This window comes from Ambystoma mexicanum, chromosome 1p, assembly GCF_040938575.1.
Source record: "Ambystoma mexicanum isolate Mex_15411 chromosome 1p, UKY_AmexF1_1, whole genome shotgun sequence".
NCBI lineage: Eukaryota > Metazoa > Chordata > Amphibia > Caudata > Ambystomatidae > Ambystoma > Ambystoma mexicanum.
In genome coordinates, this window is record NC_090921.1 from 1,460,690,368 (window position 1) to 1,460,715,832 (window position 25,465).

The 25,465-nt window shown below is 48.2% G+C and overlaps 1 protein-coding gene across 2 annotated transcripts in view; it reads right to left on the reverse strand.

Moving 5' to 3' along the window:
• Window positions 1-25,465, reverse strand: part of LOC138455450 (deoxyribodipyrimidine photo-lyase-like) — a 392,352-nt gene that overhangs the window by 80,155 nt on the left and 286,732 nt on the right. Inside the window, exon 6 of one of the 2 annotated variants that reach the window (XM_069607107.1) lies at window positions 5,110-5,304. The exons of the other annotated variant lie outside the window; for it this stretch is intronic. Within the exon in view, the coding sequence (XP_069463208.1) occupies window positions 5,110-5,304 (195 nt within the window). The remainder of the gene's footprint in view (window positions 1-5,109; window positions 5,305-25,465) is intronic. 2 annotated transcript variants of the gene reach the window in all.

The following is a 25,465-nucleotide window of genomic DNA, read 5'->3' on the forward strand; positions in this document are numbered from 1 at the left end:
TTACCCGTTCCAGGTTTTTCAGGTTTCTCAGGCCACCGTGGAGTCTTGTTTCCTATGTCCCATCTTGGGATTGGGTTGCTCTCACCCAGTCTTATTTGATCTTCTCTTTCCCAGCCTTGGGGTATTGCCTCTTTAACCCCTCCCCGTGATATGCTTTCCGGCACCTTGCCTTGGGGTTTGGTTTATTGTAGCCCACCTTGGCTTTTCCTTCTCTCGCCCTGCCCTGGGGTATGTTGTCTGGCTACCGCCTTGGGGTATAAGTTCTTGTGGCAACTCGCCTTGGGGTACGGTTTCTTGTGGCCCGCCTTGGGCTTTGACTTCTCTTGCCTCTGAGGCATGCTTGTTCGCACCCTGCCCTGGGGTAGGTTTTCTGGAACCCAACCTTTGGGGGTATAGTTTGCCTTCCCCATCCGCGTCTCTCGGAGCCACTGCGTACCTCGTTCTCCGTGGCAATCCTCCTTGCGCAGACAGGGAACTTCGGGGTTGCTGTCTTCAGGCTCCCAGCTCCTTTACCCATTGCTGTGGTTAGCATCAGGCCTCTCTCTCTGGAGCCCCTTGCGCCTCAGTGGCTCTTGCACCTTGCCCTAAAGTCAGTCTCTCGGTTCAAGACCTGCCCGACATTCCTGGCTCCTTTATTCATAGGCATCTCTGAAATCTGTGGGCCTCTCTGCGTGAACGCCATGCTAAGCATCAGTCTGCCTCCTCTGGAAACAACTCCCAATAGGAGGTGTTATTGTCTATGTCGCTCTGCAAATGACCTGCTCTCCTCACTGCAAATCGTATCTTTATGTTCCACCCCAAAAAGGAGCGTGTTTGTTCTATGCGTTCTCAACTCAGATACGGAAGGTGCCTGAAAAGAGTCTGAAAACAAGTCAAACACTGTTGTATGAAGTTGTGAGTTAGTGCACCATTCAGCTCCCATATAACCAACAAAACTGGGGATAAGGGAGGATAACAACCCCATTCTGGGGATTACATGTCCTCTAAGGAGGGTCACTGCCAATGAGATCCTGCCTGCTCTATCCCCTAGGGGGTGTTAAGCTTAGCAGACTCACCTCCCTAGCCCCAAAAGGGAGAGGAGACAAATTCCCTGGATTCATCATACCTATCACAGAGTGGGGGCCAAGGAGGTGATGAAGGATGTCCACTGCCAGGGAGAGCAGCTCACCCGTGGGACCCAAGTGAGGAGTTGCAGTGGGTGTCACATGGACCTTTGCTTCTACCAGCCATGCACAGAGAGCCAAATGCCTGATGGCGAACATGTAGCAGTGGGCAGGTCTGCCGTGTCACAGAGAACCACCGAGCAACAGATGATGAGGTGGCTGCATAAAAGAAGGGTAGGCCCATCAGGGTGTCCTAGAAAAAGTTTGGGTACAATGTTTACTTTATTTTGGTCAATAATATGTTTGTAGATGTGGGATGTACCAAGTTGCCATATTTCCTGGTGTAAGGAAAAGACTTGCATTCAGCAATGAGATTTTCATGACTGATAGACATGGTTTGTTCAGCGGTGAACTGTGCGTTTATGTGGTGATTTGTCAGAACTCCTGATTCCGTTAGGGCCACATCCACACCTTCTGATCTCAGCCGAAAACATTTTGCTCTTTCTTGCATCCCTGGGCCTTTTATACCCGTTCTTTTATGTTCTCTCCTCCTTCATCCAATGGATCCTCGTCCGGACTGACTCTAGGGCCCAATCTCTAACTATTCTTCTCCCATCACCGTAACTGAATTGGCTACCATAATTAATCAACTTAAAACCGCCAAATGCAAAAACGACATCCACACGGCCATGATGACTAAAACATGCCCCCCAACACTGCTAATTGCAATCTGCAAATTTATTAAGGCATCCTTGAAAACAGCGAGTGTCCACAGGAACTGAAGGATGCCTGGGTTATGCCTATCCTGAAAATGCCAGGTCTAGCTGCGGATTTGGCCAAAAATTACAGGCCAATTACCAATACCAACTTTCTTCTTAAAATCCAAGACCGTGTGGCTTATGAACAAATAGCTAAGCATTTAAAAGCTCATCTGGTCTTAAATGACCACCATTCAGGTTTTCGTGTGGGTTTCGGAACAGATACGGCCCTCCTAGAGCTCAAATCTAAACTTCTAGCACATTATGGACAAAAACGAAGCCTCCTTGTTCATGCTATCAGATCTTTTGGCCGCTTTTGACCTGCAGGACCATTCCATCACGTCCACCAGGTTGGAGGTGGCTCATTTCTCCCCCTAGCGGTCAACTGGATCTCCTCATTTCTCAGTAACCGAGAAAGTAGGGTTTTCTTCAGGGAAGCGGAGTCAGCCCCTATTAATGTTGACTTGGGTGTACCAGAGGGTACATGTGCATCGCCCCTGTTTATATAACATATTTACTGCCCCTTTTGCCAAACTGGCTCATGAGGGTGTGACATTTACGAACTACGCCAACGATACGCAATGCGTCATTCCTCTGTCTGGCAACTATGACTCAGATACTGTAGTGATTAATAAGATTTACTCTTTGGTTGAGTCATGGATGATTTCTAATAGGCTAGCGCTTAATAGAGAAAAAACAGAACTGTTGGTGATTGGCTCTCCTCACATATTACAGAAATTGGGTCCCACCTATGAGAGTTTCTCATTAAGAGTAACAAACATTACCCCATTGAAAAAAGTTAAAACTTTGGGGGTAGTGTTTGACCAGCACCCCTCTATGAAGCCACATGTAAGCAGTCTGGTATCCTCTTGCACTTACTACATAAAGTTGCTTGCCAACCTTAGGCCGTTCATCTTGCAGAAGAACGCAAAAACAATTGCTAGAGCAATTCTAGGGGCAAAAAATTATTACTGCTCTAGCCTTTTAATAGGCATTGACAAAGCTGTGTGTAACAAATTACAAGTATCACAAAATGGAGCAGTAAGGGTGGTGAAGAAGCTTGGGCGTAGAGACCATGTCACAGTTGCAAGATGCGCATTGCATTGGTTACCAGTCCAATCAAGAATTCTCTTTCGTACCCTGACCATCACTCAGAAGTGCCTACAGGGAAAAATGCCTTCTTACCTACAAGAACATCTGATTAATAAAACCCATGTCAGATCATTAAGATCTAGCCATCAGAAATTCCTTACCATCGCAAGATGCAGAACTGCGAAGGTCGCTAAAGGTTCCTTCTTTGCAATCGCACCAAAGGCTTGGAATGACATCCCACTAGAACTACGATGCATCGAATCAACGGATATATTCAAAAATAAGCTAAAGTCTAATTTGTTCGCCTACATTTATGAGATCATTACTTTTAGGACCTTGCTGTTGGCTCTACCTCTGTGATTGTATTGTTGTTTGTGGTCTTTGTTTTTGTTGTGCCCAAAGGTCAATGGCTTTGCAATATAAATTTATTAAAGCAAAGTAAACATGCACAGCCTACATTGTTTCTATCACTTGGTGTTTCGGCATTCTGCTTGCTCTGAGACCCCAGTGAGTTATTCTGGGCATTTTCTGTGTTTAACCAGCACCACATTGTCAGAATCTGTCACTCGGTCATCAGCATCTTCCGTGGTCCACTGGGCTCCCCTATTATCGCATTATATTGTTGTTTCCCCAGTCCTGCAAGACAATAACGAGAACTTGGGCCACTGTACTGATTGATCGACAGTGGTACCCGGGTCAACATTCTAGGCATATGAACGAGTTCAGAGATCGGGGACCTTCCAGCTCCCTCACCCTGCTTATGGGGTAAGATAGGCTCTGGCATACACCCTGTTAGGCCGCCTACCTGATATAGGACAGGGTTCCTTTTCCCCTTAAGAGGGCCAAGCCCAGAACCTTTCCCATAGTATGGTGAAGGTTTATTGTGGGCCTTTGGGAGGGCCATGGTAGATTACTTTTGGTTATAATTAGGGCCCCCAATTAGTTCCTATGCCAATATGTTGCTAGTATATGGCAGACTGCAGCTGTCTTTTCGCAGAGTTTCAGCTACAGTTCAATTCCAAGGGTTTGCTCTGAGCTTGTTTATGAGATTAGGACTGAAGCAGGATTACTGTACTGGATGACTAAATAAGTTATAAAACTAGAGTTGTTACGGAATGAGCTTTCTTTCCCAAAGAGGAGATGGAGGTTGTAACTCCAATCCTGCCTGCCCCTGGCCGCTGTCTCCAAGTACTTTGGAAGAGGTCTAGACTTGATTGGTGGACTGCAAAACCTGAAGTGCAATAGCACTGTTTGGGTAAGGAAATATCAGAGGGCCACCATAACTCTTCTACCACTGTTCTATGCATACAAATAGCTAGCATCAAATGTGCTGGTGGCATACAAGGAACATGCAAAATAAAATCACCTGTCCAGGGGTAGTGTGTTTTATATTGCTATAACTACTAAGAACTTTTCCTTTCCCTTGGGACCAGGACTACTACGGAGTGAGTGTCCCAGTCAGCAGCTTAATAGCCCACTTCTATTTATGTATCTCTTTCTGGAGGTTGCTACAAGTCTTGAATGGCCCCCATATTTCAGCTTGTCTAGGGCAGAGAGGGGGCTGGCTAGAGTACATTCCCCTCACCCCCAGCCTGGTAGCAGTGACTAGTCAGCTGGCATGAGGAAAAAACACCTTGGCTACAAAGGCCTACCACAACCAATCGGAAAGCATGGAGAAGCAAAGGAGTCCTGTCTTGCCTTTACCAGGAACCAATCAAGACACTAAATATACTGACTGGGATAAAATCATGACCAGGAGGTCTTTTCCTCATTGACATAAAAAAAACAAGCGAGAAAGCAGAAATGAGCAAAAACATAATTGCACAACTCATTAGCTTCATCTTCTTTGTCATCTTCAAAACAGGAAAAGCCAGAGGACCCCGTCAGATCCATAAAGCAAGAGAATCTAATTTGCAAAACAGTCCACCTATAACAGCCATACAACATCATTAATCAGATAAAGATGGCAGTATAAAAGAAAGTACAAAGATGTAACTTCATGTGCAAAATGGAAAAACAACAGGTTTGCCATTCCCTAGAGTTGAATGAAGCTATCTTTCTGGAGTAGGAGGGTTGTAAACATTTGTGTGATGATTACTGTTTAACAATAAACATAAATGGGTCCGTTGAAGAAAACTAAACTAAAATATCTTTACCTGGAACCAACGATAACCTTCCACCCAGTGAATATGGAGATAAGCCACCAGAAATGATGCAACCACATGCCTCATGTAATTATTCATCCAGCCAGTCAGCCATAACTCTCTCATAGCAGCATCCACAAGTGGGTATCCAGTGCATCCTTTTTGCCAGGCCTGCAGGTGGTCGCGTGCCCAACTCCAGCGTTGATTCTATAGGCAAGAAATGGAATGTTTTAAAATGTTTCTTTTCTTCAAAATAGTTTGACTTGTGATACATAAAGGAATAATAATCAATACACTCAAAGTAAATCGGGATTCTCCTGATAAAGTAGTCCACAAAATAAATGGATCTAGGAACAAAATCCAAGGGTGGCGTATTTATGCTTTAATTTAAGGAAATTGGTGCAGCACTAGTCGCAAAGTCTCAAAGAAGAAGCGCAGCACTGATCAAGTTAGGCAGAAATCCCTTAACAGCACATCAGATATCACATCTCAAGCAAAGGCTTAGGTAAATAGCCTGGTGTTGCTGTCTTTCTGACCTAAGCAATACACTGACTTCTCAATTTATGGTGAAAGGCCATTTCATAGTGGTCCACCATCTGCGAATGACCTACCCCCCGAAAAACACATCTTTAAAGTTGCTTTATTTCAAATGAACCCGAGATGCAACATGATACTTTGGACCCTAAATATTTATCAAGGCCAGAAAAAGTGCTACCATAGCGTCTGCAGGCCTGCTACCGGTGGACCCAGTAGACAGACACCAGTAGTCCATAGTAGCTACAAAACATGCGTAACACATGTGTTTCAATCCTGGCGTGTAAGCAGCAATGCACATGTGCTAGTTTATATTAAAAAAAAATCAGTGACACGAACCGGCCACATATAGGGTCAGTGGCCGGCGCACATCAGAGACCGATAAATCAGTCTAGAATAACTGAAATAATAAAACACTTGTCCACCAGCCCCACAGAGCATTGACTCAGACCTGGCTCGGGGGTGTAGAAAGACCAGTATAAAAACAGGGAGTGGGACAGTAGTTGTGAGCGTGTTTGGAGTAGCGAGCAGTGGACCGGGGAAAGTGAAGGAGGAAGAGCAAGAGAAGGAAGTGGGAGGCAAGAAATGATAGAGGAGAAGACATAAGTGGCGAATCAAGGGTACTCGTCCCTACTCCCCAAAGGGAAGCCACACCAATTTATGCTATGGAGGTTAGCTCACTCTGCAAGACCCTATCTGGGGGTCTGGGCAAGAGGGACCTCACTGGGAGTGACTCCCCCTTAGGAGACAAGGACTCTCATTCCCACAAGGAACTCCATAGACCAACAACTATCTGCCTATATGGGACTGCCCTTCATGAATAATACTGTGAACTCATATTTGGCTACAGGCAATGCTGAACCAAACAAGCCAGCCAAAGGAAAAGAGGATATCTCTTTGAGAAGAACGTTGTACATAAGTGAGAGGAGCGGTTCACAGAGGAAGAGAGAGTATGGTACGCAGGGGAAACCCCCTGATGTAATCATGCCTTGGGGTGGCAGACCAGGAAGAAGCCACAGAGCCTGCAACAATTGAGAAATGTGAAGTACGCCAGCTCCAGATACCCGAGGACCGGCGAGGCAGACAATGGGGAGTCCGTTGTAGAGATGGGGAGAGAAGACCTGTAAAACGTGGTGGTGACCATGGCCATACCGTAGTGGGCCAGGCGCCTGTTGAACGGCGCATAGATCACTACAGCCAGGAGCGCTGTCAGTTCCCATCCGCCAGCGTTCGTAGTCAGCAGTATCCGCAGAGAAGCAGAGTGCGGAACTCATGCAAATCTGGAGATGGGGCAGCCAGAAAGTAAAGTCCATGATCCGAGCGAGTGCTGAGCACTGAGACATTCCCATGGACAACCAAAGGTACTGGGGTGAACGGGAGAAGCGGGAGGCCACCGGGGCAAAATGTTATGAGGAGAGAAACTCGTCAAAGCCACAAGACAAACATTCCCACAAGGAACTCCATAGACCAACAGCCATCTGCCTATATGGGGATGCCTTTCAAGATAGCAGCATACCTGGACATATGATAAACAGAGAGAAACAGATCAATAATGTGATGGGTAAGTCTGCATGGAAAAGTGAACAAAAGTGGAAAAGAGTACCCTGCGAAAGAGGTGAAAAGCCACGAGAAGTTTGTGTTGAAGAGTGGGGCCAACACTCCACATACAATCAGACAGAATCTAGTAGAGAGAAGTCAGGAGAGTTGGGAAATGTCACATAACCTCAAAAGGGTTGAACCTCAAGAAAGTGAGAAATAGGGAACAAGGGAAACAGTGCGACACAGCATTTCCAGGAGAATTGTTATAAGCATAACATTAAGGAGAGTACAAAACCCATGAATGTTTGGGAGGAGCTACATGATGAAGATTATCCTATGATATATATTTTAAACCAGAGACATTTTGTATATGGACAATTCACCAGAAACAAGATAAAAACCCTAAGAGAAAGCCACAGGAAGGAAGGCATCAAGGGAAGCAACCAGAAGAAGACAGACATTTTGTCCCTCTGAGTTTTTCATATTAGTGATACGGTCAGATAGAGTTAGGTTTGTACTGAAGACATTTTACTTCGGACTTCCTGACAAGCACCGTTAGTTACTTTAGTTGTGTATGGGGTCAGAACTGAAAGCCGGACACAAAGTTGTCATGTTTTTGGTTAAAGGCTAATGCTTTTATTTAAATGACAATGGCCATCATTACAAGTGTGATTGTATTTTGCCGGTGATTCCGTAGAGCCGGTGGCACCGTTTCCGGCAACTGTAACCATGGAATCACTGGCACAGCACATCATCAAAGGATTGCACATTCTGGCATGCCAGTCCCGGTGAAACCGGCATGACGGATACACCGTAATCGTTGGATGAAATCGGTGGCACCGCCAGCAACAATGCCAGTGGCACCATTTATGGAGGTCACTGCCAGAAACAATGGCAACTGAAACACCAGCAATGGAAACCCTGGCACTGGAAACATCACCAGCGGAACAGGACATTCGACGGCAACCATTTTGCAAAACACAATCCACTTAAAATCACCCAGTTCCTGTTTTTTTTTTTATTTAACATTTTTTTTATAAAGCGCTCACACAGCCCGCAGGCATCGAGGCGCTGTTACAGGAATTGAATTGTTTGTTTTTCTTAGTTGCGTAATTGTGTTTTTGTTTTTTTGCCTTAGTTACATATTTATAACGCGCTTAAACACCAAGAGGTTTCTAAGCGCGGACCCGGGGATCGAACCTGTTGTTGCTTCGTGTCGTCTTGCTTCCAAGACGCGCACGCTGCCGCTGAGCTATCCTCCCGTTTCCATTCGGATGCGCAGACATCGGCATTGCACTAGCAGGCATGGCATCTCGCATCCCTGAAAGATGACAGCAGAAGCCACACTTCACTGAGCAGGAGCTAACCATCCCGACCAACTGCATTCTATAACATGCTGGAGAGCCGTTTGTAACGGACCACCGCTGCAACACACACATCAGGAAGAATGCCATCTGGGAGGAGCTGGTGCAGAAGGTGTCAGCTGTGGGAGCCGTACCCCGCACAGTACGCGACTGCCACACATGGTGGGATGATCTCCGCCTCAGCCTCTGCAACCTGCTGTCAGCCCACCAAAAGGAATGCCTGGCCACTGGCAGTGGCACAGCCTCACCAATTAAACTAATGCCAGGGGAGGAGAAAAACAGCAGTGTGCTGCACCTTGAAGGGATCAAGGTAGTCGTAGCAGCGGAGGCTGGAGCAGGGACAGCTGGAGAGGGCGAAGAGTGCAAAGTGCCACACCAAGACAAACACAGTGTGCATGCAAATGCAGATCACAATACATGGAGACATGTCCCACTGCATGACACAAGACCACATCTAACCCATACAGTGTCCAACAAACCATAACTGTTGGCCAAGGGTGCACAAACATTGCCCCCCAAACTTCCAAAACATGCACATGCCCACATTAGTACTGTACATGTGCAAACATTGACGACATGAGAATCAAAACGTGCATAAGGCACCCCGACCTCTCAAGGTGGCATGCATGCACCATGTGCAATGTGCCCTTGTGACACATCATGCACACATACAATCTGTCCTGATGTACCTGGCCCTGGCATGGTTGACCAATACACCTAAGTACAATAGTGCCCTTCACATGGCCCCACCTCACTCCCCACCTGTGGTGTCCCTCAGGGCACTATTCAATCGCCATGGCTCCCAAACACCTACCTTCCCTTCTGGCCCACTCGATCACCACCACTGCACCCCACTCCCAGTGTAATGTGGATGACACACCGCCCACCTTCAAACTCCCATCCTGTACACCACCTCTTCATCCTCTCTCACACATGAGTGCCTGACTGCTAATCATGCAACATGCTCTGCTGACGATCCCTGCCTCAATCCCAGCAAGTCAGAGAAGTCCTTCATTGCAACGCCTGCAGCCTGTTACCCACCCTCCATTGGCCACCTCCCCACATCCCCCTGAGAGGCCACACACCTTTGACTGAGAGGTCATCTTTGAATCATCCCACACCTCGCATCTGCAAATCGGTTCCATGTGTTAAAATCGCGGAAAAAATGGCCGTTTACACAGAAAATTGCAGCAAAAAGGCTGTGGTTTTGCCGCCAAAATCCATGCAAAGGATGCAGGGACACCCCCACAACCCCTGCTACCCTTAGATGGAATAATGGGGTATACCTTTACAAGGTCAAACCACAGCATTTTTGCCACAATTTTATTACTGCATACCTGCAAATCACAGACCATGGCAAGAGGTCTGACTTAAAGCACCACCACATCAGAGGCACTATCCCTTACCTCACCTACCCCCATACACCCAATGTCTCCAATACTCAGGTTCCGATTGTGCTGAACAACAGCAACAGTCCTCCCTCACGCTATGCTTGGCTCCCTTCGCCCCTCATACGAATCCAGAATAGTGCTGCATGATTCAAACTCTGGCCTGGTCCCACATGAGTCACACTGGAGCCAGCCTATCCCGACCAGTCACCCCCAGCATCCCTCACCAGCACTTGCCGGCAGCCAACCTTCCCTGGACTAGCCGGAAATGTGTACCACCCCATCCTTCGCACTATAATCCCCCCTCCCCCAACATCCCTTGCACCTGTCTCTGTGGCTCCCATCAACACTCCTACCTCCCCTGCACGACATGGTTTCCTGCACTTACACAGTAGCAATGACATAAGACCCAGTACGGCCGTATCTCCTAATTTGACCACCCATGTCCACCACCTTCTTGCTGACGATGCCTCGAAACACTTGTTTATATGCGCCATACACATTGTCAATGCATGAACTGTAGACACGATGCACAGGCATCATGTCACACGCTGTCTGAACTGCATGTAGCAACGCTATAGGATGGCACAGAGGTGACTAGCGGCATGTCCATCTCACAGGCACATCATCTGACATCGATGAAGGTGGACCAAACACCCCACCGACAAACACACAGAGGAGGAGAGACGCGGCACACAAAACCGGTGCCAATGCAACACCAGCAAGGGCCACAGAAGGCACAGGCTGAGTGAGCATGCCACCTGCCCCTGCAGCAACTCCTGCAGTCCCTGTTGCCCCAACAGAGGTGTCAACAAGATGATCATTATCCCCCCCACCACCAGCCTCCCATGTACATTGGCGCATCTACAGATGACTATGCAGGGCAGTATGCTGGGGACACAACTGAGGGCACATCTGAACATACCCCCTAACACCGTCCCTCATTTAGCCCCTCCGACATCCACAGCCCACCCCCACCACCCATCCTCAGCATCAGAGACATGGTTGCACGCCTATGGCGCATCGAGGAATGGCACGAACAGATGGTGGGACTTGTGCGCCAGCACCTGGTGGAAACAAGGTTGATGCTGGAGGAGACCAGCTTGAACCAGGACAGCGTGCAGGCCACTGGCTGGCGCTGTGCACGTGCCCTGGGATGATCAACATGCACAATGGTCCTGCTCGCATAGAGGGTCCAGGAGGGGAACAAGGCCATCTCGGCACTGGCAGAGGCCCTTGCCCTTTCCCTAAAGGCGGCACTTAAGCGCAGGGACATGGCAGGCCCACACTCAACCGTCACAACGCCTGCCAGCTCACAACAGAGCAGCACGAGGTGCTGTGCCTGTCGGGCTCACCTCAAAAGGGTAGGTCAGGTGTTAAGAGGCTTAGTCGGGGAGAGGTCAGTTGGGGAGGGGGTAGTTGGGGAGGGAGTAGTTATTGGGGATGGTTGGGAAGGGGGTGGTGGGCCACACGTTGTTTGTTCATGCAAAAATACACATGGTTTTGCATATGAATTCCTGTCCGGACATTCAATGCGTGTATAGGAGTGCTTTATTTGTGTGCTGACTCACATGCAGTGTGTGCCATGGGTCAGGTGCAGATAATGTGCCCTCAGAAGTAGTTCTGTATGAGTTCGTGGCGGGCTGCACGCCCATCCCAATCATCCCATTGATGGCATAGTCGCACTTCTGCAGCTGCATCCTCTTCGCTGTCATCGTCTGCCGGAGCCATGTCCATGCCCGGGGGCAGGTGAATGTTTTGCCGGGTGTACATGTTGTGTAACATGGCACAGGCCCGGACTATTTTCCACACTTTCACTGGCCTGTACATCAGAGCCCCACCGGAGCGGTGAAGGCAACAAAACCGTGTCTTCAACAGGGTCTGCCCAATTGTCGCCCTTGTTCTGATGTGAGCACGATTGTACACTGTTTCCTGGTGGCTCTGTGGATGTCTCACAGGGGTCATCAGCCATAGTAGTAAGAGGTAGCCGGAATCACCTGCATGGAAAGGGACACAGGAGGGTGGGCCATGTCATTAAGGTGACTGGCCAGTGCAGCATGCATGTTGGGATGTGAATGTGTGACACATGCATCTCTGTCTGTGTGCTTGTCCATCAAACACCTGCTACACCCTGTGACAGGTAGTGCTGGTCAGGACATGTGTGGGATCTGACTCCCAGGGATGGGTTGGTGGTGGTGGTTGGGGCCCAGATTGTGCTGGTGTGTCCTTCCGTGTACTCATGTGGTACATACCGGTCGTGGGCACCCACACTTGCATGCTGATTGCGTCCCTGCATTTGTATGGTGCCTTTGGGCCATGCCCTGGTGACAGTGAACACACCCCCCCCCACGCCCCAGTACACATGCAATGTGGTGTGTGTGTTGATCTTTGACTAACCCAATAGCCAGGTCCGATGTCCCCTGTAATGCACCATGTACCCAGGCAGCGTGCTATTGCGCAGGACCATCGAGTCATATGTTGATCCCGGGAAGCATGCGCAACAGTGTGTGATCGTCCGGTCCGCATCACAGACGACCTGCACATTCATGGAGTGGTACTGCTTTCTGTTCTGATACACCTCACCACTAGCTCTGTGTGTGTGCTGTTCAGTGCTCCCAATACATTAGGCATGCCCGCAAGAGCATGGAAGCAGCCCTTGGTGGCATTCACCTGGGCCTGTGGCATTGGTAGGGCGATGTGCTAGGACACATGATGCAGGAGGGCATCCAGGACATGCACAAGCACTTTTGAGAATGCTGGCTGGGAGATGCCATGCAGCTCCCTGACTGTGTTGGAATGTGCCAGTGGCAAGAAAATGCAGCACAGACACTACCTACAACGGGGTAGGTATGGCAGTCCGGGTGCCAATGATGCTCTGGATGTCGTCCTGGATGAGGTACACTATTGCAAGGATGGTCTCCCTCTTCAGGCAGTATAGTGTGTGGAGCTGCCGGTCAGTCACGGACAAGGGTGTGGCCCTTGTGCAGGGTATAGGTGCAAGCCTCCAGGGCACAACTTGCTGCCCATTGTTCCTCTGCATCCTCCTCCTTCACTGCATGTCGGCCTGTTGCCATGGTTGCACCTCTTGCTCATTGAGTTGTACTCTTGCATGCAGCACCTCCATGCCCATGACTGCTTCTACAAGTGGCAGCATGGTTGTGTTGGAGGGTGTGTGTGGTCCTTTTAAGCTTAAGCCATCCCTGGGCTCATTGTGTGCAGCTGGGTCAATTGAGTGCACCTCTGGCCTGTTCCTGCACACCTAGGCCTGGTTACCGCCTAACACTGCTGTATTTCTGGCACGGTTTTCCCAGTGGCACCAGCATTTTTGTGTGCCAGTGTTTGGGGGAAATACAAAGTTGTAATGCTGCCTTCTTTCTGTGGTGCCAGAGTTTCCGGCTGGGCTACCTGCAAGGGTAGCACAATGTACACTGTTACTTGCGCTGTAGTTACCAGCATTGCCTCTCGTAGTGCGGCAGTCCGGAAGGGGTGCTGGTAATCAGAATTACCGGCACGTTGTTTCCAGACCCCCACAGTTGTAATGAGGGCTAATGGGTTGGGGAAAATGCCTAGCTGACCCTATGCTAAAGAGAAGTTTCCGTACCTAAAAACAAAAACTAAGGATCTGTCTGTGTCAGGATGTCAAAACACAAACAAGATAATAGAGCGTGTAAGGAAACATCTTCAACCTGATATTGGCAAAATAAGTGTTTGCAACTGAAGATTACGATAACTCAACAAAAATGTTCTCCAAGGTGAAAGATCTTGGACCCAGAGGGCGATTCCCTTCCCCTGGATTTGAAATGGATGGCAATGTCTCTTTTACTAACAGTGAATTTTTGTCTCTCCTGGATTCACAATGTTCCTGTTAAGCAACAAGTTCTGCAACAGTCTTTCTTCAACACAAGTGTATTTTTTGTCTAGCAAACACGGTTCCTCTTTTAGTATTTCTTGTAGCTTTGCAACTCTCCTGAAATACTCCCCTGCCAGGGCTCTTTGTCCAATTCCAACTAGTCGGTGTACTCTACTGCCAGGATGTCTCTTGTGGGATTACTTGCCTGGACTCCTCCTCTTGCCAGGACTACTTCTGTGTTTCAATTGCCTGCTAGCTTTCCTTTGCCAGGATTTCTTATATATTGCAATTGTCTGGTACCTTTTTCTTGCCACGACTTCTTATACATTTCACAGTTCCTCTGTATCACCAAACTGCACATACTGCATTTAGCACTGTATATCGTTCTACTGTAATGTTTGTTCAACTTTTGCCCCAAAGTTGCATCTCATGCATCCATATCTCATTAGCGTTTGAATCTGTACTTTGCCTTTTCTGCATTCAAACAAGCTTTTTGATTTTTCTGTATTAGCAATCTCATTTCATTCAAATTGTTGGTGGCGCGGTTGCCGGAATGCCCCGGGGTCCCATCTTTCCGGGTTGACTCACCGTTCTCTCCAGTGTCTCAAGTCCTGCTCGCACTTCAGCAGGGTGGCTCTGCCGCTCGCTACTCACTCAGGAACGTGCAGACGTCCTTCCTGCTTCCTTTACGGCTCTGCAGTCACACGCCTGCTTCCTTTCAGGTCCCACTCTGGAGAACGCTGTCTCTTGGAGCTGCCAAGCAGCCAAAAACTCTCTTGCAGCTCCCAGGGTCTCCATGGTTCTTCCTGCTTGTGCACTGCATTTCTCCATCTGCCTTGGACTCCTCTTCTTGGCCACACCGGTATGTGTCTCTCGAGCTCATAAGCCTCTGCATAGGAGCCGACGTCTTCTCCTGCACTGACACACTTAGTCAGTGCCATCTTTTAATATCCTGCGCATAAGTGATTCGTTAAAATAACTAGTCTGCACATTAAGCTTTGAGCTACTGTTACCTTGGACCCACTCATCTTCCTAGTCTCAGTACTGCAGTGATTATGGGAGTTGGAGTCCATGGATGTCATCGAACATATAGCATTTTGGTAGTTTTTCTCAGAGGTTTTACATGAGAGAACACTTTCACATAAAGGTATATCAGAAGCAAAAAGCGTTTTGTTGGAGCTTGGTGTGTCTAGGTCATAAATTGAATACGGGAAAGAGGTTTCTTTACTTCCGCTACAAGGGGGCCCAAAGAGTTGACAATAGACAAAGGTTTTGGGCATTAGAGGCTCTTCCTCACGGGGGGATATTGCATCTCATCCAGTTAAGCCGTGGGAAGAGGTCACCGCCAGAGAATCTGTGATAACTCCATTGGATTCATCTTATTAGGCAGGGAAATCCCCACAGCAATAGGGAGAGATAGGCCTTTTCTTAATTATTTTATTAAAAGGAAAGTAAACTGTGGGATGCATTGACCCACTAGGCTCTGCCCTGCGACATCACTGTGTGCTGGTGGCACCAGAACCAACAAAATGGCTGCAAAAAGCACTATGCGTGCTAAACCTCTGAGAATTGCGCAGCGAAACCAGAAAGTTGGCTCCCAATCTACTTTGCCTGTGTCAGTAGTGTAAAAGGAGACCACACTGCTAAAATCTGTCATTGGGCTGCCCACAGAGTGAAAAGGGAAACTACATGAAAGGCAGTGCTTCATTGCAAGGAAACCCAGAAGTGCTCTGAAATCTGTTTTTCCTTGGTTGCTGAAATTACAAAATAATGATTCCAAGCATCAGAAAATATCCAACATCCTTGCTGGGTGTTACCCGTCACCGTATTTAAAGAATCCACATAAGCACACAATGTCAGGCAAAGCAGATTCCATCACAAGAATATCCACATTAAAAAGTGTGCTTGTCTGTAAAAATCTGTCAGAATATGGGCGCAGTACCGCCGGCTGCCTGTGTGATAGCTGTCAGTTAATTACATTGCAAGCTTAACGTATGCAGTTAAAATCACATGGTTGAAATTAAGAGACTTGCTATCAAAAAGAATATAGGTTGCTACTATTTAATCTCCATGTTTAAAAAGACTGGAATTAGAGTTGTTTGCCTATTTTGAAAATGTAAGTTTATTTTCATCAAATAAAAATTTAAACAAAGTGGATTTTTAAAGTCACCCTCTGATGCCAGCCACAGAACTTCAAAGCAAATTCCACAGTTGACCCCAACAAAAAGCATCTCTCATGCTTCTCATCAAAGCCCAGGAACTCCCATTCAGGTGTTAATGGAGAGGGGAGGGGATTTTGCTCTGCTGCTCTGGGAAGAGATAAAAGACTCCCTTGATTGAAAAGAGAAGAAACTCCTGCCAAAGAACAGAGGCGGCGGATTGTCCTTGACCCACCAAAACTGTGGGGGTGGGGACAGACAAATATGTGTATTCTTAAAGCACAAGAAAGTATATTTTTGAAAAGGACTGACAGAGGACTGTGCACAATTGTAAAAATGTGTAAAATGACAGTATTGTTAATATGAAAATTCTGGTCATGTTTTAAAACTACTCCGAACTCTGTGCTATGTTCAGGGACAAGACTACAGAATTTGTGGTTTTGTAGCAATTGTGGTGATGCCACAAACATGAACCTTCACATGATTATGCCCAGATATCATGCGCACATATGTGTAAAAATGTGGACAAATCTGACATTGGGTACCGGACCAAAAGTGCGAAAAACTGCCAAATCTAGACCCAAGCTCTCACTGTGATGGGGCTCGAATTAATACTTGCTCCACCAAATCTGTGATATCAATATGCTGTTGCTTGCAAGTTTGTAAAATTGTAAATATGTCTTGTATGAAAAATAGATTTCATGTGCAGAAACAAAGGGGAGGTTCTCCCTGGATCATAAAATACAGCGTCATCATGACACCCCTGTTTGCTTCTCAAATCAGGGGAGAGGAAATACCCTAACCAATAGAATATCTAGGGGGTGTGCCTAGTAATAGTAAATCGAGATAGCTTAGGACCTAAACACACACACATTCACCCAGCATCCGATTGCTGGCAGAGCACTTAGCAAGAGAAATCCATATCCAGACTCCAGAACTTTGAAAGCAGAAAGGCCCATTTCCAAAGCTGAACCCTTCTCAGCTTGGCATTTAATAAATCCTGAAACCAGATTTACCCCAGACCTCCAAGGGGAACAAAACAAAAAGAACAGCCTGGCTGAGCTGTGCTGCTTTCTTGCTAGGAATTCTTGCCAGAATCCAGAGATCCGACCCAGTAGAGCAGAGCTGTGACCAGATAGCTGCGAACCAGAACCAAACCGTCAGATCCAGTCCAATCCCGCTGTGCAGTGTCCAGAGTGCCGTGCTGAGTGCAGAACCAGAGCGCCTTGAGTCCAGTCCGTTGTGCTAGCTGAATTCCAGTCCATAAAGTCTCCCTGACCAGATCTCTGATGGGTCCATTTCAAATAGTGGTAGTGATTATCCATAGCATAGGATTGTCGCTAGCAAATATATTATCCATAAGTCATCTTATCCAAACCCATTCTATTATATCCAGAACTGCCTTGTAGAAAATCTTTTGTCTTACCAGAATCTTTCTCTCATCCCTATAGTCCTTTTGTTATAGTAGTGTTAAAATCATCTTTGCGCTAATATATTTGCTGAAGAAAGGCAAGCGTCTCGGCAGGCAAAAACCATCCAGAGGCGTCACTGGACTGGTGGCTGTGCTGTTGTGTAGTTTGTGACTTCATAGTCTCCCTAGTATAAGAAACCTTGTTTGTAATTTTAAAAAGCGCAACCTTGTTTTACAAATTTTGACTCTTTCTGAAAAAAATGACCTCCACAAAAACCTTCATAACGTCCTCACCGTGCATGCTAGAAACGATTCAAGTGTCAAATTGAAGCTAACGTCCTCAGCTTTCCAACGAACCTCGTTTGGCTCAAATCTATCAGCTGTTCTTTGCATCGGACCTCAGAATTAAGTTTTCAACCTGATAATTACTCAATAATCATTGCTAATGTTTGTCTGATACCATACAAAGCGGCTCCCACTATTATTTAAACAATTTCAGTGAAATAAATCTATTTTCAGTGTTTTTGCCATTTCATTCAAAGCCAAATTCAAAACCATTTTAACAAGTTGCAATCATTCCTGTTTTTCTCTGGGTTTGCTGGGGGAAATTGGGATTGATATTATTTTGTTGAATTCTGTATTCCTGAAACCTGTTTTCTCTCCTTCCATCCCTTTATATTGCATATTGGGGGGATTGAGTAGTGTGCAGGGGGAAAGAGTAATCAAATTGCATTTTGATTGAACCCACACAAAAGTATTATTTCTATGCTGCATTATTTTTCCTATCAATACTCCGTGTGATTAAAGAGATTTGTTGTGACATCACCCCATTGGTGATCCTTGTATAAATAATAAATAGTGTGATGTATATGTATTGTGCAAATACCTAAAATAAATATTTTAACTTTGCAAAACAGCCTGCTTCCTGGTTCAGTGTGACCCGGGGGAAGCGGGGGGATTCAAAGAGAGGGGCGTGATATCAGGGTACATCATTCAGAAATAAAATAACTTATAGACATAAATAAATAAGGGTTCCAGCTGTGCATCGCACGCTATGCATTGACTTAGGTGGAGTGCCGGGTTGAAATCACTTACAAGATATGTCCATAGTGTTTCCGACTCCCCCTTCCAACCCGCCACACCATCCAGGAGGAAGAGGGTAGAATGCAGGAGAGATTGCAGGTGCAACAGTGAGGAAATAGAGAGAATGGTAAAACATCTGGAGAGAGGAAACCAAAGAAGATGGAAACTGGAGGAGAGGAGCAGGAGTAGGAAGTAGGAGTGGAAGACAGTGGGAAGTCCCCCAGGGGTATAGGCAGAGGAGCATACAGAGACAAAGCAAACACAAACGAATCGGTTGACAGGGATAAGCGGGAGGAGGTGAAGGCGCATGGAGGAGTTTTGAAGAGCTTAGACGACAGCCAGCACAACAGTTAACAGTGAGGTCCAGTGACAGGCCTATAAGCATGAATGAGTAACCTAGAGGCAAGGAGAGAAGAGAGGACTGAGTTGCGGAAGGCAAGGGGGTAACTCAGAGCCCTCCAGGTCTACCTCACCTATTTGAAGCAATAGGAAACCTGCTGCTGAGAAGCCTAGAACTTCAACAGAAATAACTGCAACACCTAGGCAATGGTATTCCAAGATGTAGTCTTCCAGGAGAGGCCACTCATTTACCAGGACATCCCTTGTCATTTCAACTTAGTACAAATGACCGAGTAGCACCAGGGAGAAACTTGGAGAGACCTTTGGAAGAATCTTTTGAAATAAAACTGTTTTGCCATACGGACCCTTTTTTATTTCGTTGTACAGGGTTGTCCACAGTCCACAAGAAACCCTTCTAACTAAGCCATGAAATGTATCTTCTGTGGAATCCACCTGGCTTTGTGGTAGATGGATTCTGAAGTGACATCCATGGTAGTCCCACCAGAGGCCTCCCTATCATCTCTAGATGCAACTCTTAGTAGAGATGTTTTGACAGACAGTCAGGCTGCCCTTCCAAGACACTCAGAGCTTCCGGCTTTGACCTGATCAGCAGAGAAGATGTGGGAAGCCTTGCCCAGATGTCAAGGCTTAGCACCTATAGAATTAATGACAGTTTCCTGAGGGAACCTTGCATTGCGGGTGTAAAGATACCGGTGGGGGGTGTCTGTACTTCCGCTCTCTATATGGTAGAGGAGAGGCACAGCGGACCCCAGCCAAGATTCTCTATAAGGTAGCAATGGACGAGCAATCAAGGCCTAGCTTCTCAGGAGGTGATGCGGGCTGGTTCTTAAGTACAGTGTAGTCCCTGAACCCCCACAAAGGAATGTCCACACACTGTATTACTGAAAACACAGTCTTTATATAATGAATATTCAAAGGTATGTACACGATCACAATAACGCACTTTGTACTCGGAAATCAACAATGGCAAATATATACAATTCTAAAGTGGTACCGCCAATATTATCAGATCTCATTAAAGTGCATCAACTATACGGTAAAAATGTCACACAGATCAATAACAAGGAAACCAGCAATCGAGATAAGAGGGAAAGCAAGATGGTTGAAACAATAGGCAGAATACTGGCCCCTACCAATAGACACAGTTCTGTGTGGAGACCCCGCCCCCCCCCCACCTGGGCAACCTGTAAATAAAAATATATAGCACAAGCCCAGTCCATATATTGGTCAATAGTCTTGTTCTCTCCTATAATGTTTCTACCCCCCCAATGTACCTGGTGGAGTAGAGTACTTCGAAGAAGCGTCGACAGATCCTTCTTGAGTGACCCCCTTTCAGGCAGGAGTCACGGATCGTCGAGAGGCGTCGAAGAAGGTGAACTTGGCGTCGGTGAGAAGTTCAAGGGTGCCAAGACCACGACGTCGATCCAGGCGGTGCTCGTCAGCGACGTCCTGCGAGGATGAGGTGTGCGGGGCACCTCGGCGATTAACTGTTCAGGACCACAAAGAGCTTCAGAAGAACTATGGCCCAGCAAGGGCGTTGAGTCGTCGAAATCTTTGTGTACTACAGGTGGCGGGAAACCCACCGGCGGATTCACCTCGGCGCGTTGGTCGTCCTCAACTTTCTCCAGCGGAACAAAGCGGTTGACGTTGCGGACAAGGGAGTCCTTCAATTCAAATGTTCTTAGGCAAAGGAGAGGGCGGCTCCGGTCGGCGGCGGCACGGCATCAAGTGGTCCCCACGGCTGGGCAACACAACTTCGACGGGCCTCCAGCGGTTACACAAACCTGCGAACCCTGGTCGATGGCAATGCACTTCAACGGCGGTCCGGGTGCTTCACTTCGATCTCCTCGGCGGTCCCGTCTCCGGTCGGCAGCCTTTCGAGGGTCTGACTTCCAGGGAGCTTTGGTGAAGGTTAGCAGTGCTCGATGGTCCCTCGGAGTACGGGAAGAGGGCGTCTTACCAGGTCCTCTCTCGGATCAGTCTTCGACGAATTCGGCAGCTTTCAGATCAGGTCGAAGCAAATGCAACAGCAAGTCTTCTTCCAGCTGGGCATCGAGGACCAGCAGTTCCAGTTACTCTTAAAGTGTAGACACAGCTTCTGAACAATTTCCAGTGGTGAGAGGTCCCCAGATATACTATCCTGTCTCTCATCCACACTGCTGGCTCACACTCAGCAGCCAATCATACAGAAGGGCATTCATGCAGTCAGTCAGCCAATCAGGCACACAGTGCATTCAGGCCACTTTCAGGCAGGGCTGTCTCAGTCTTTGTCTCTCATACCAGAAACCAGACAGCCACAACAAGAAGTGCATATTGGTCACACACTCCATTCACCCAGGTCCCACCCACAACATACAGTCACTGGGAAGGCTCCAGCCAGTCTGGACTGGACTTCACAACAACACCATATATGGAACTTCCACCCAACAGCCAGTCAGGGGGAAGGGACAGAGGCAGGGCTTCCCAGGACTTTGGGAAAACAAGGTAACGGGCAATAGAAAGCAAGAGGCCACAGGGGCCATCTTGTTTTCCATCAGGAATCAACTGATTCCAGTGGTAGGGCCTGGGTATCCCAAAATGGAGGATACACAGAGCACCTGTCAAATTCACCATGGAGCTGCCCCCAGCCCATACCCTGCTCTGTGGGCCACCCACAGGTGCCCAAAAACATACACTAGGGGCACAGGGTTGTACCCCGACCCATGGGTGCCATAAGGGTATCCCAGGGGTCTGTACACCAAACCAAAAACAGGAAGAGCTGCACTGCCAGAAGTCCCACATGGACTCCTGGGCAGAAAACAATAAAGAACACAATGAAAAAGGACTACAGGACAAGGACAGGGAGGACCTGTCCCTCCAATGCATTTCCATCATCACAGTCGTCCCCCCCCCAGACTGAGGTGGAGGGTGCCAAATCTCCCACGGGATAGTCACCCTCATCCAGACGGTCAATATACCTTCTGGAAAGGCCATCTGCATTATCGTGACTCTTCCCTGGTTTGTGCTCTATGGTGAAGTCTAGCCCTTGCAGGCTAATGGACCACCAGAGCAGTTTTGGGTTTTCCCCTTTCATCTGCATAAGCCACTTCAGGGGCTTATGATCTGTTTGGACCCTGAAGGTAGACCCCGTAAGGTAGGGCCTAAAACGCCTAAGGCTCCAAACTATACTGAAACATTCCTTCTCAACAGTACCCCACCTAAGTTCTCTACCCTTGAGTTGTCTACTGATGAAGATGATAGGATGTTCCCTCCCTTTGCCATCTCACTGGGACAAGACATCTCCAATTCCAGTGTCGCAGGCATCCGTCTGGACGATAAAGGGTCGGCTGTAGTCAGGCGCACACAACACAGGTGCCCTACACAGACTTTCTTTGAAGCCATCAAAGGCCCTCTGACAGTCTTCAGTCCAATTAACCTTCCTCAGTTGTTTGGGTGAAGTCAGAGCTGTCAGTGGTGCAGATATGGTTCCATAGTCTGCCATGAAATTGTGATAATACCCAGTGAGGCCCAAAAAGGCTCTCACCTGGGTTTGAGTAGTGGGAGTCTCCCAGTCCTGTACATCCTGTGCCTTACTGGGGAGAGGTTGGATTTGACCCCCCTCCTACCTCATGACCAAGATAAGTGACTTTCCCCTGAGCTATCTGGCACTTGGTGGCTTTGATAGTGAGGTTAGCCCTTTTCAAGGCCTGCAACACCTTATCCAGATGTGTCAAATGCTCTTCCCAGGTGGAACTGTAGACGGCAATGTCGTCTAAGTATGCCACACAAAAGGCTTCCAGCCCACTGAGCGCATGGTTGACCAATCTCTGAAAAGTGGCAGGGGCATTCTTCCACCAAAAGGCATGACCCTAAACTGGTAGAGTCCCTCTGGTGTTGAGAACGCCGTCTTTTCCTTGGCATGGTCCGTCAGAGCTATTTGCCAATAGCCTAAGATGAGGTCAAAGGTACTCACAAATTTGGCAGCACCTATGGTGTCCACAAGCTCATCAGCCCTGGGCAATGGGTGCGCGTCAGTTTTGGTGACGGCATTGACTCCTCGGTAGTCCACACAGAACCTCCAATCCTTGGTACCTGCCTGGGAACTTGCCTTGGGGACAAGGACTACGGGACTGGACCAGGGACTGGTTGAGGGTTCAATAACACCCAGATCCAACATCTTGGCGACCTCAGCCTGGATGTGGTTCTTAACAGTGTCCGACATACGGTAGCTCCTGCTTTTGACAGGCAGACTGTCACCAGTATCAATCTCGTACTTACACCACGGTGTAAGGCCTGGCGGCAGTGAAAACAGAGAGGCACACTGCTGGAGCAAAGTCCTGCAGGCCCTCTGCTGCTCTGTTGTCAAATCTGGAGAGAGATGCACTCCCTCCACTGAGCCATCCTGAGGGTTGCTACGCAGCAAATCAGGAAGGGGCTCATTCTCATCCTCTTCTTGCTCTGAAGCTAGCAAGAGACATGAGACTTCTGCTCGCCTGTAGAAAGGCTTGAGCCTATTAACATGGAATACCTGAGGGGCTCCCATGTCAACCAGATAATTGACCTCACCCATCTTGGAGATTATCCTGAAGGGTCCAGTCTATTTATCTGCCAATGCCCGAGGCTTGGTAGGCTCCATCACAAGGACCTCCTGTCCCGGAGTACAAACCACTTGCGATGCTTTAAGGTCATGCCAGTATTTGTTCAATTCCTGGCTGGTCTTGAGATTCGCTGTTGCTTGACCCATCATCTGTGTCATCCTCCTTCTGAGGCCTAACACATAGTACCCCACTTGCTTGGCGGGACCTGGAGGGGTGGCCTCCAAACCTTCTCTGATCAAGGCAAGGGCCCCCCTCACAGGATGTCCAAAGAGTAACTCAAAGGGGCTGAAACCAACACCCTCTTGAGGTACCTCTCTGTAAGCAAACAGCAGGCATGGCAGGAGGAGATTTCGTTTCCTCCTTAGGGGCTCTTCCAAAGCACCTATCATGCCCTTGAGAGTTTTATTAAATCTCTCAACCAGACCATTGGTATGGAGATGGTAAGAGGTGGAGAACTTATAGGTTACCCCGCACTCTTTCCACATGGTTTTCATGTAACTAGACAGGAAGTTGGATCCTCCGACAGAGACAACCTCCTTAGGGAATCCAACACGGGTGAAAATGCCCAGGAGAGCCCTGGCAACCATCTTGGCAGTTACAGCCCGAAGGGGTATAGCCTCAGGGTACCTGGTGGCATGATCAACCAAGACCAGGATGAACCGATGTCAACCTGAAGAGGGAGGGTCCAGGGGACCGACGATGTCGATGCCCACCCTCTCAAATGGTGTGCCAGCCACTGGCAAATTACTGCAGTGGGGCAATGACACTGCCTCCAGTCTTGCCAGACAACTGACAAGTTGGGCAGGATCTGCAGTGGGACTCCACTTCTACTCCCACCCGAGGCCAGTAGAAATGGGCAGAGAGCCTCTGCTTAGTCTTCTTGGTACCAAGATGACCAGCCAAGGGCACCTCATGTGCCAACTGCAGTAGGAAGGGCCTGTAAACCTGGGGTACCACCAACCTCTTGAGGGCACCAGGTTCAGGCTTAGTGGGCTCACTAACAAGGAGCTCACCCTCCCAATATATCCAGAAGGTCCTAGGCACTTCTCCTTGTGCCTGGGACAGGGCCCGTTTCCTCAGACCCTCCAGAGAGTGGCATTCTCTCTGTCCCTTACAGAAGTCTGCCCTGGAGGGTCCCCCTTCAGCTAACAAGCATTGAAGATCGGGGTGATCCTCAGGGTTGAGAACTTCTCCTACAGGAGTGTCTTCTGGCTCTTCTCCCACAGGAGTTGAGACGGGATTTACCATTGGATCCAGCCCATCCGCAGCATGGATCCCAATGGGTGCTGTAGGAACAGCAGGAAGAGAAGGAGTCCCCTGCATAGAGGTGGCCTTCTTGTTCTTCCTTCGTCTTGCCTTAGGCCTCGCCTTTGGCTCGGGTACCTGACTCACAGCCAGACCCTGTGTCACCTGTGACCTAGTGATGGCAGCAGCAGTCATGGGAAGACCATCCGAGATCAACCCCAACTCTACTAGATCATTACCTAACAGAATGTTAGCAGGGACATTGTCCTAAACAAGGACAGGAAGCTTTGCTGTCTTGTCTCCAATTATGAGTGTGACTAAGGTTACAGGCGATAATTTGGGAGGCCCACCAGCTAACCTGGTAGTTCTCAGAGGAGCACCTACATAGTCCTCTGGCTTGAGCAGGGTCCTGTCCACCACTGTCATGCTTGCCCCAGCGTCTCTCAAGCCAGTAGAAGGCTGGCCATTCAAGAGGACACTTCTCAAAAATCTACGGGTGTTTTGTGGGATAGTCGCCAGTACTTCCGCATACTGGTCCCAGGCCCCAAGGGACACTAAGGAAATCTCTACAGGAGCACCAAATGTGATCCCTGTAGAGGAGGGGAGGACAGTGGCCTCCACCTCAGACATGGGGTAAGGGTAGGTCAGGCTGACAGCCTGTACTCCAAGTGCCTTACCTTTACACTTGGGGTCACCCCTCTTGTGATCCAGAGCCCCACAATCCCAACACATGCCGGAAGTGTGGGGTACGGTACTGGAACCACTGGGAGCCTGCTTTGCAGCAGGTGGACCACTACTCTTATTCCCACCCACAGATGACTTATCCCCACTAGATTTTCGGGTCTTAGGAGAGGAGGG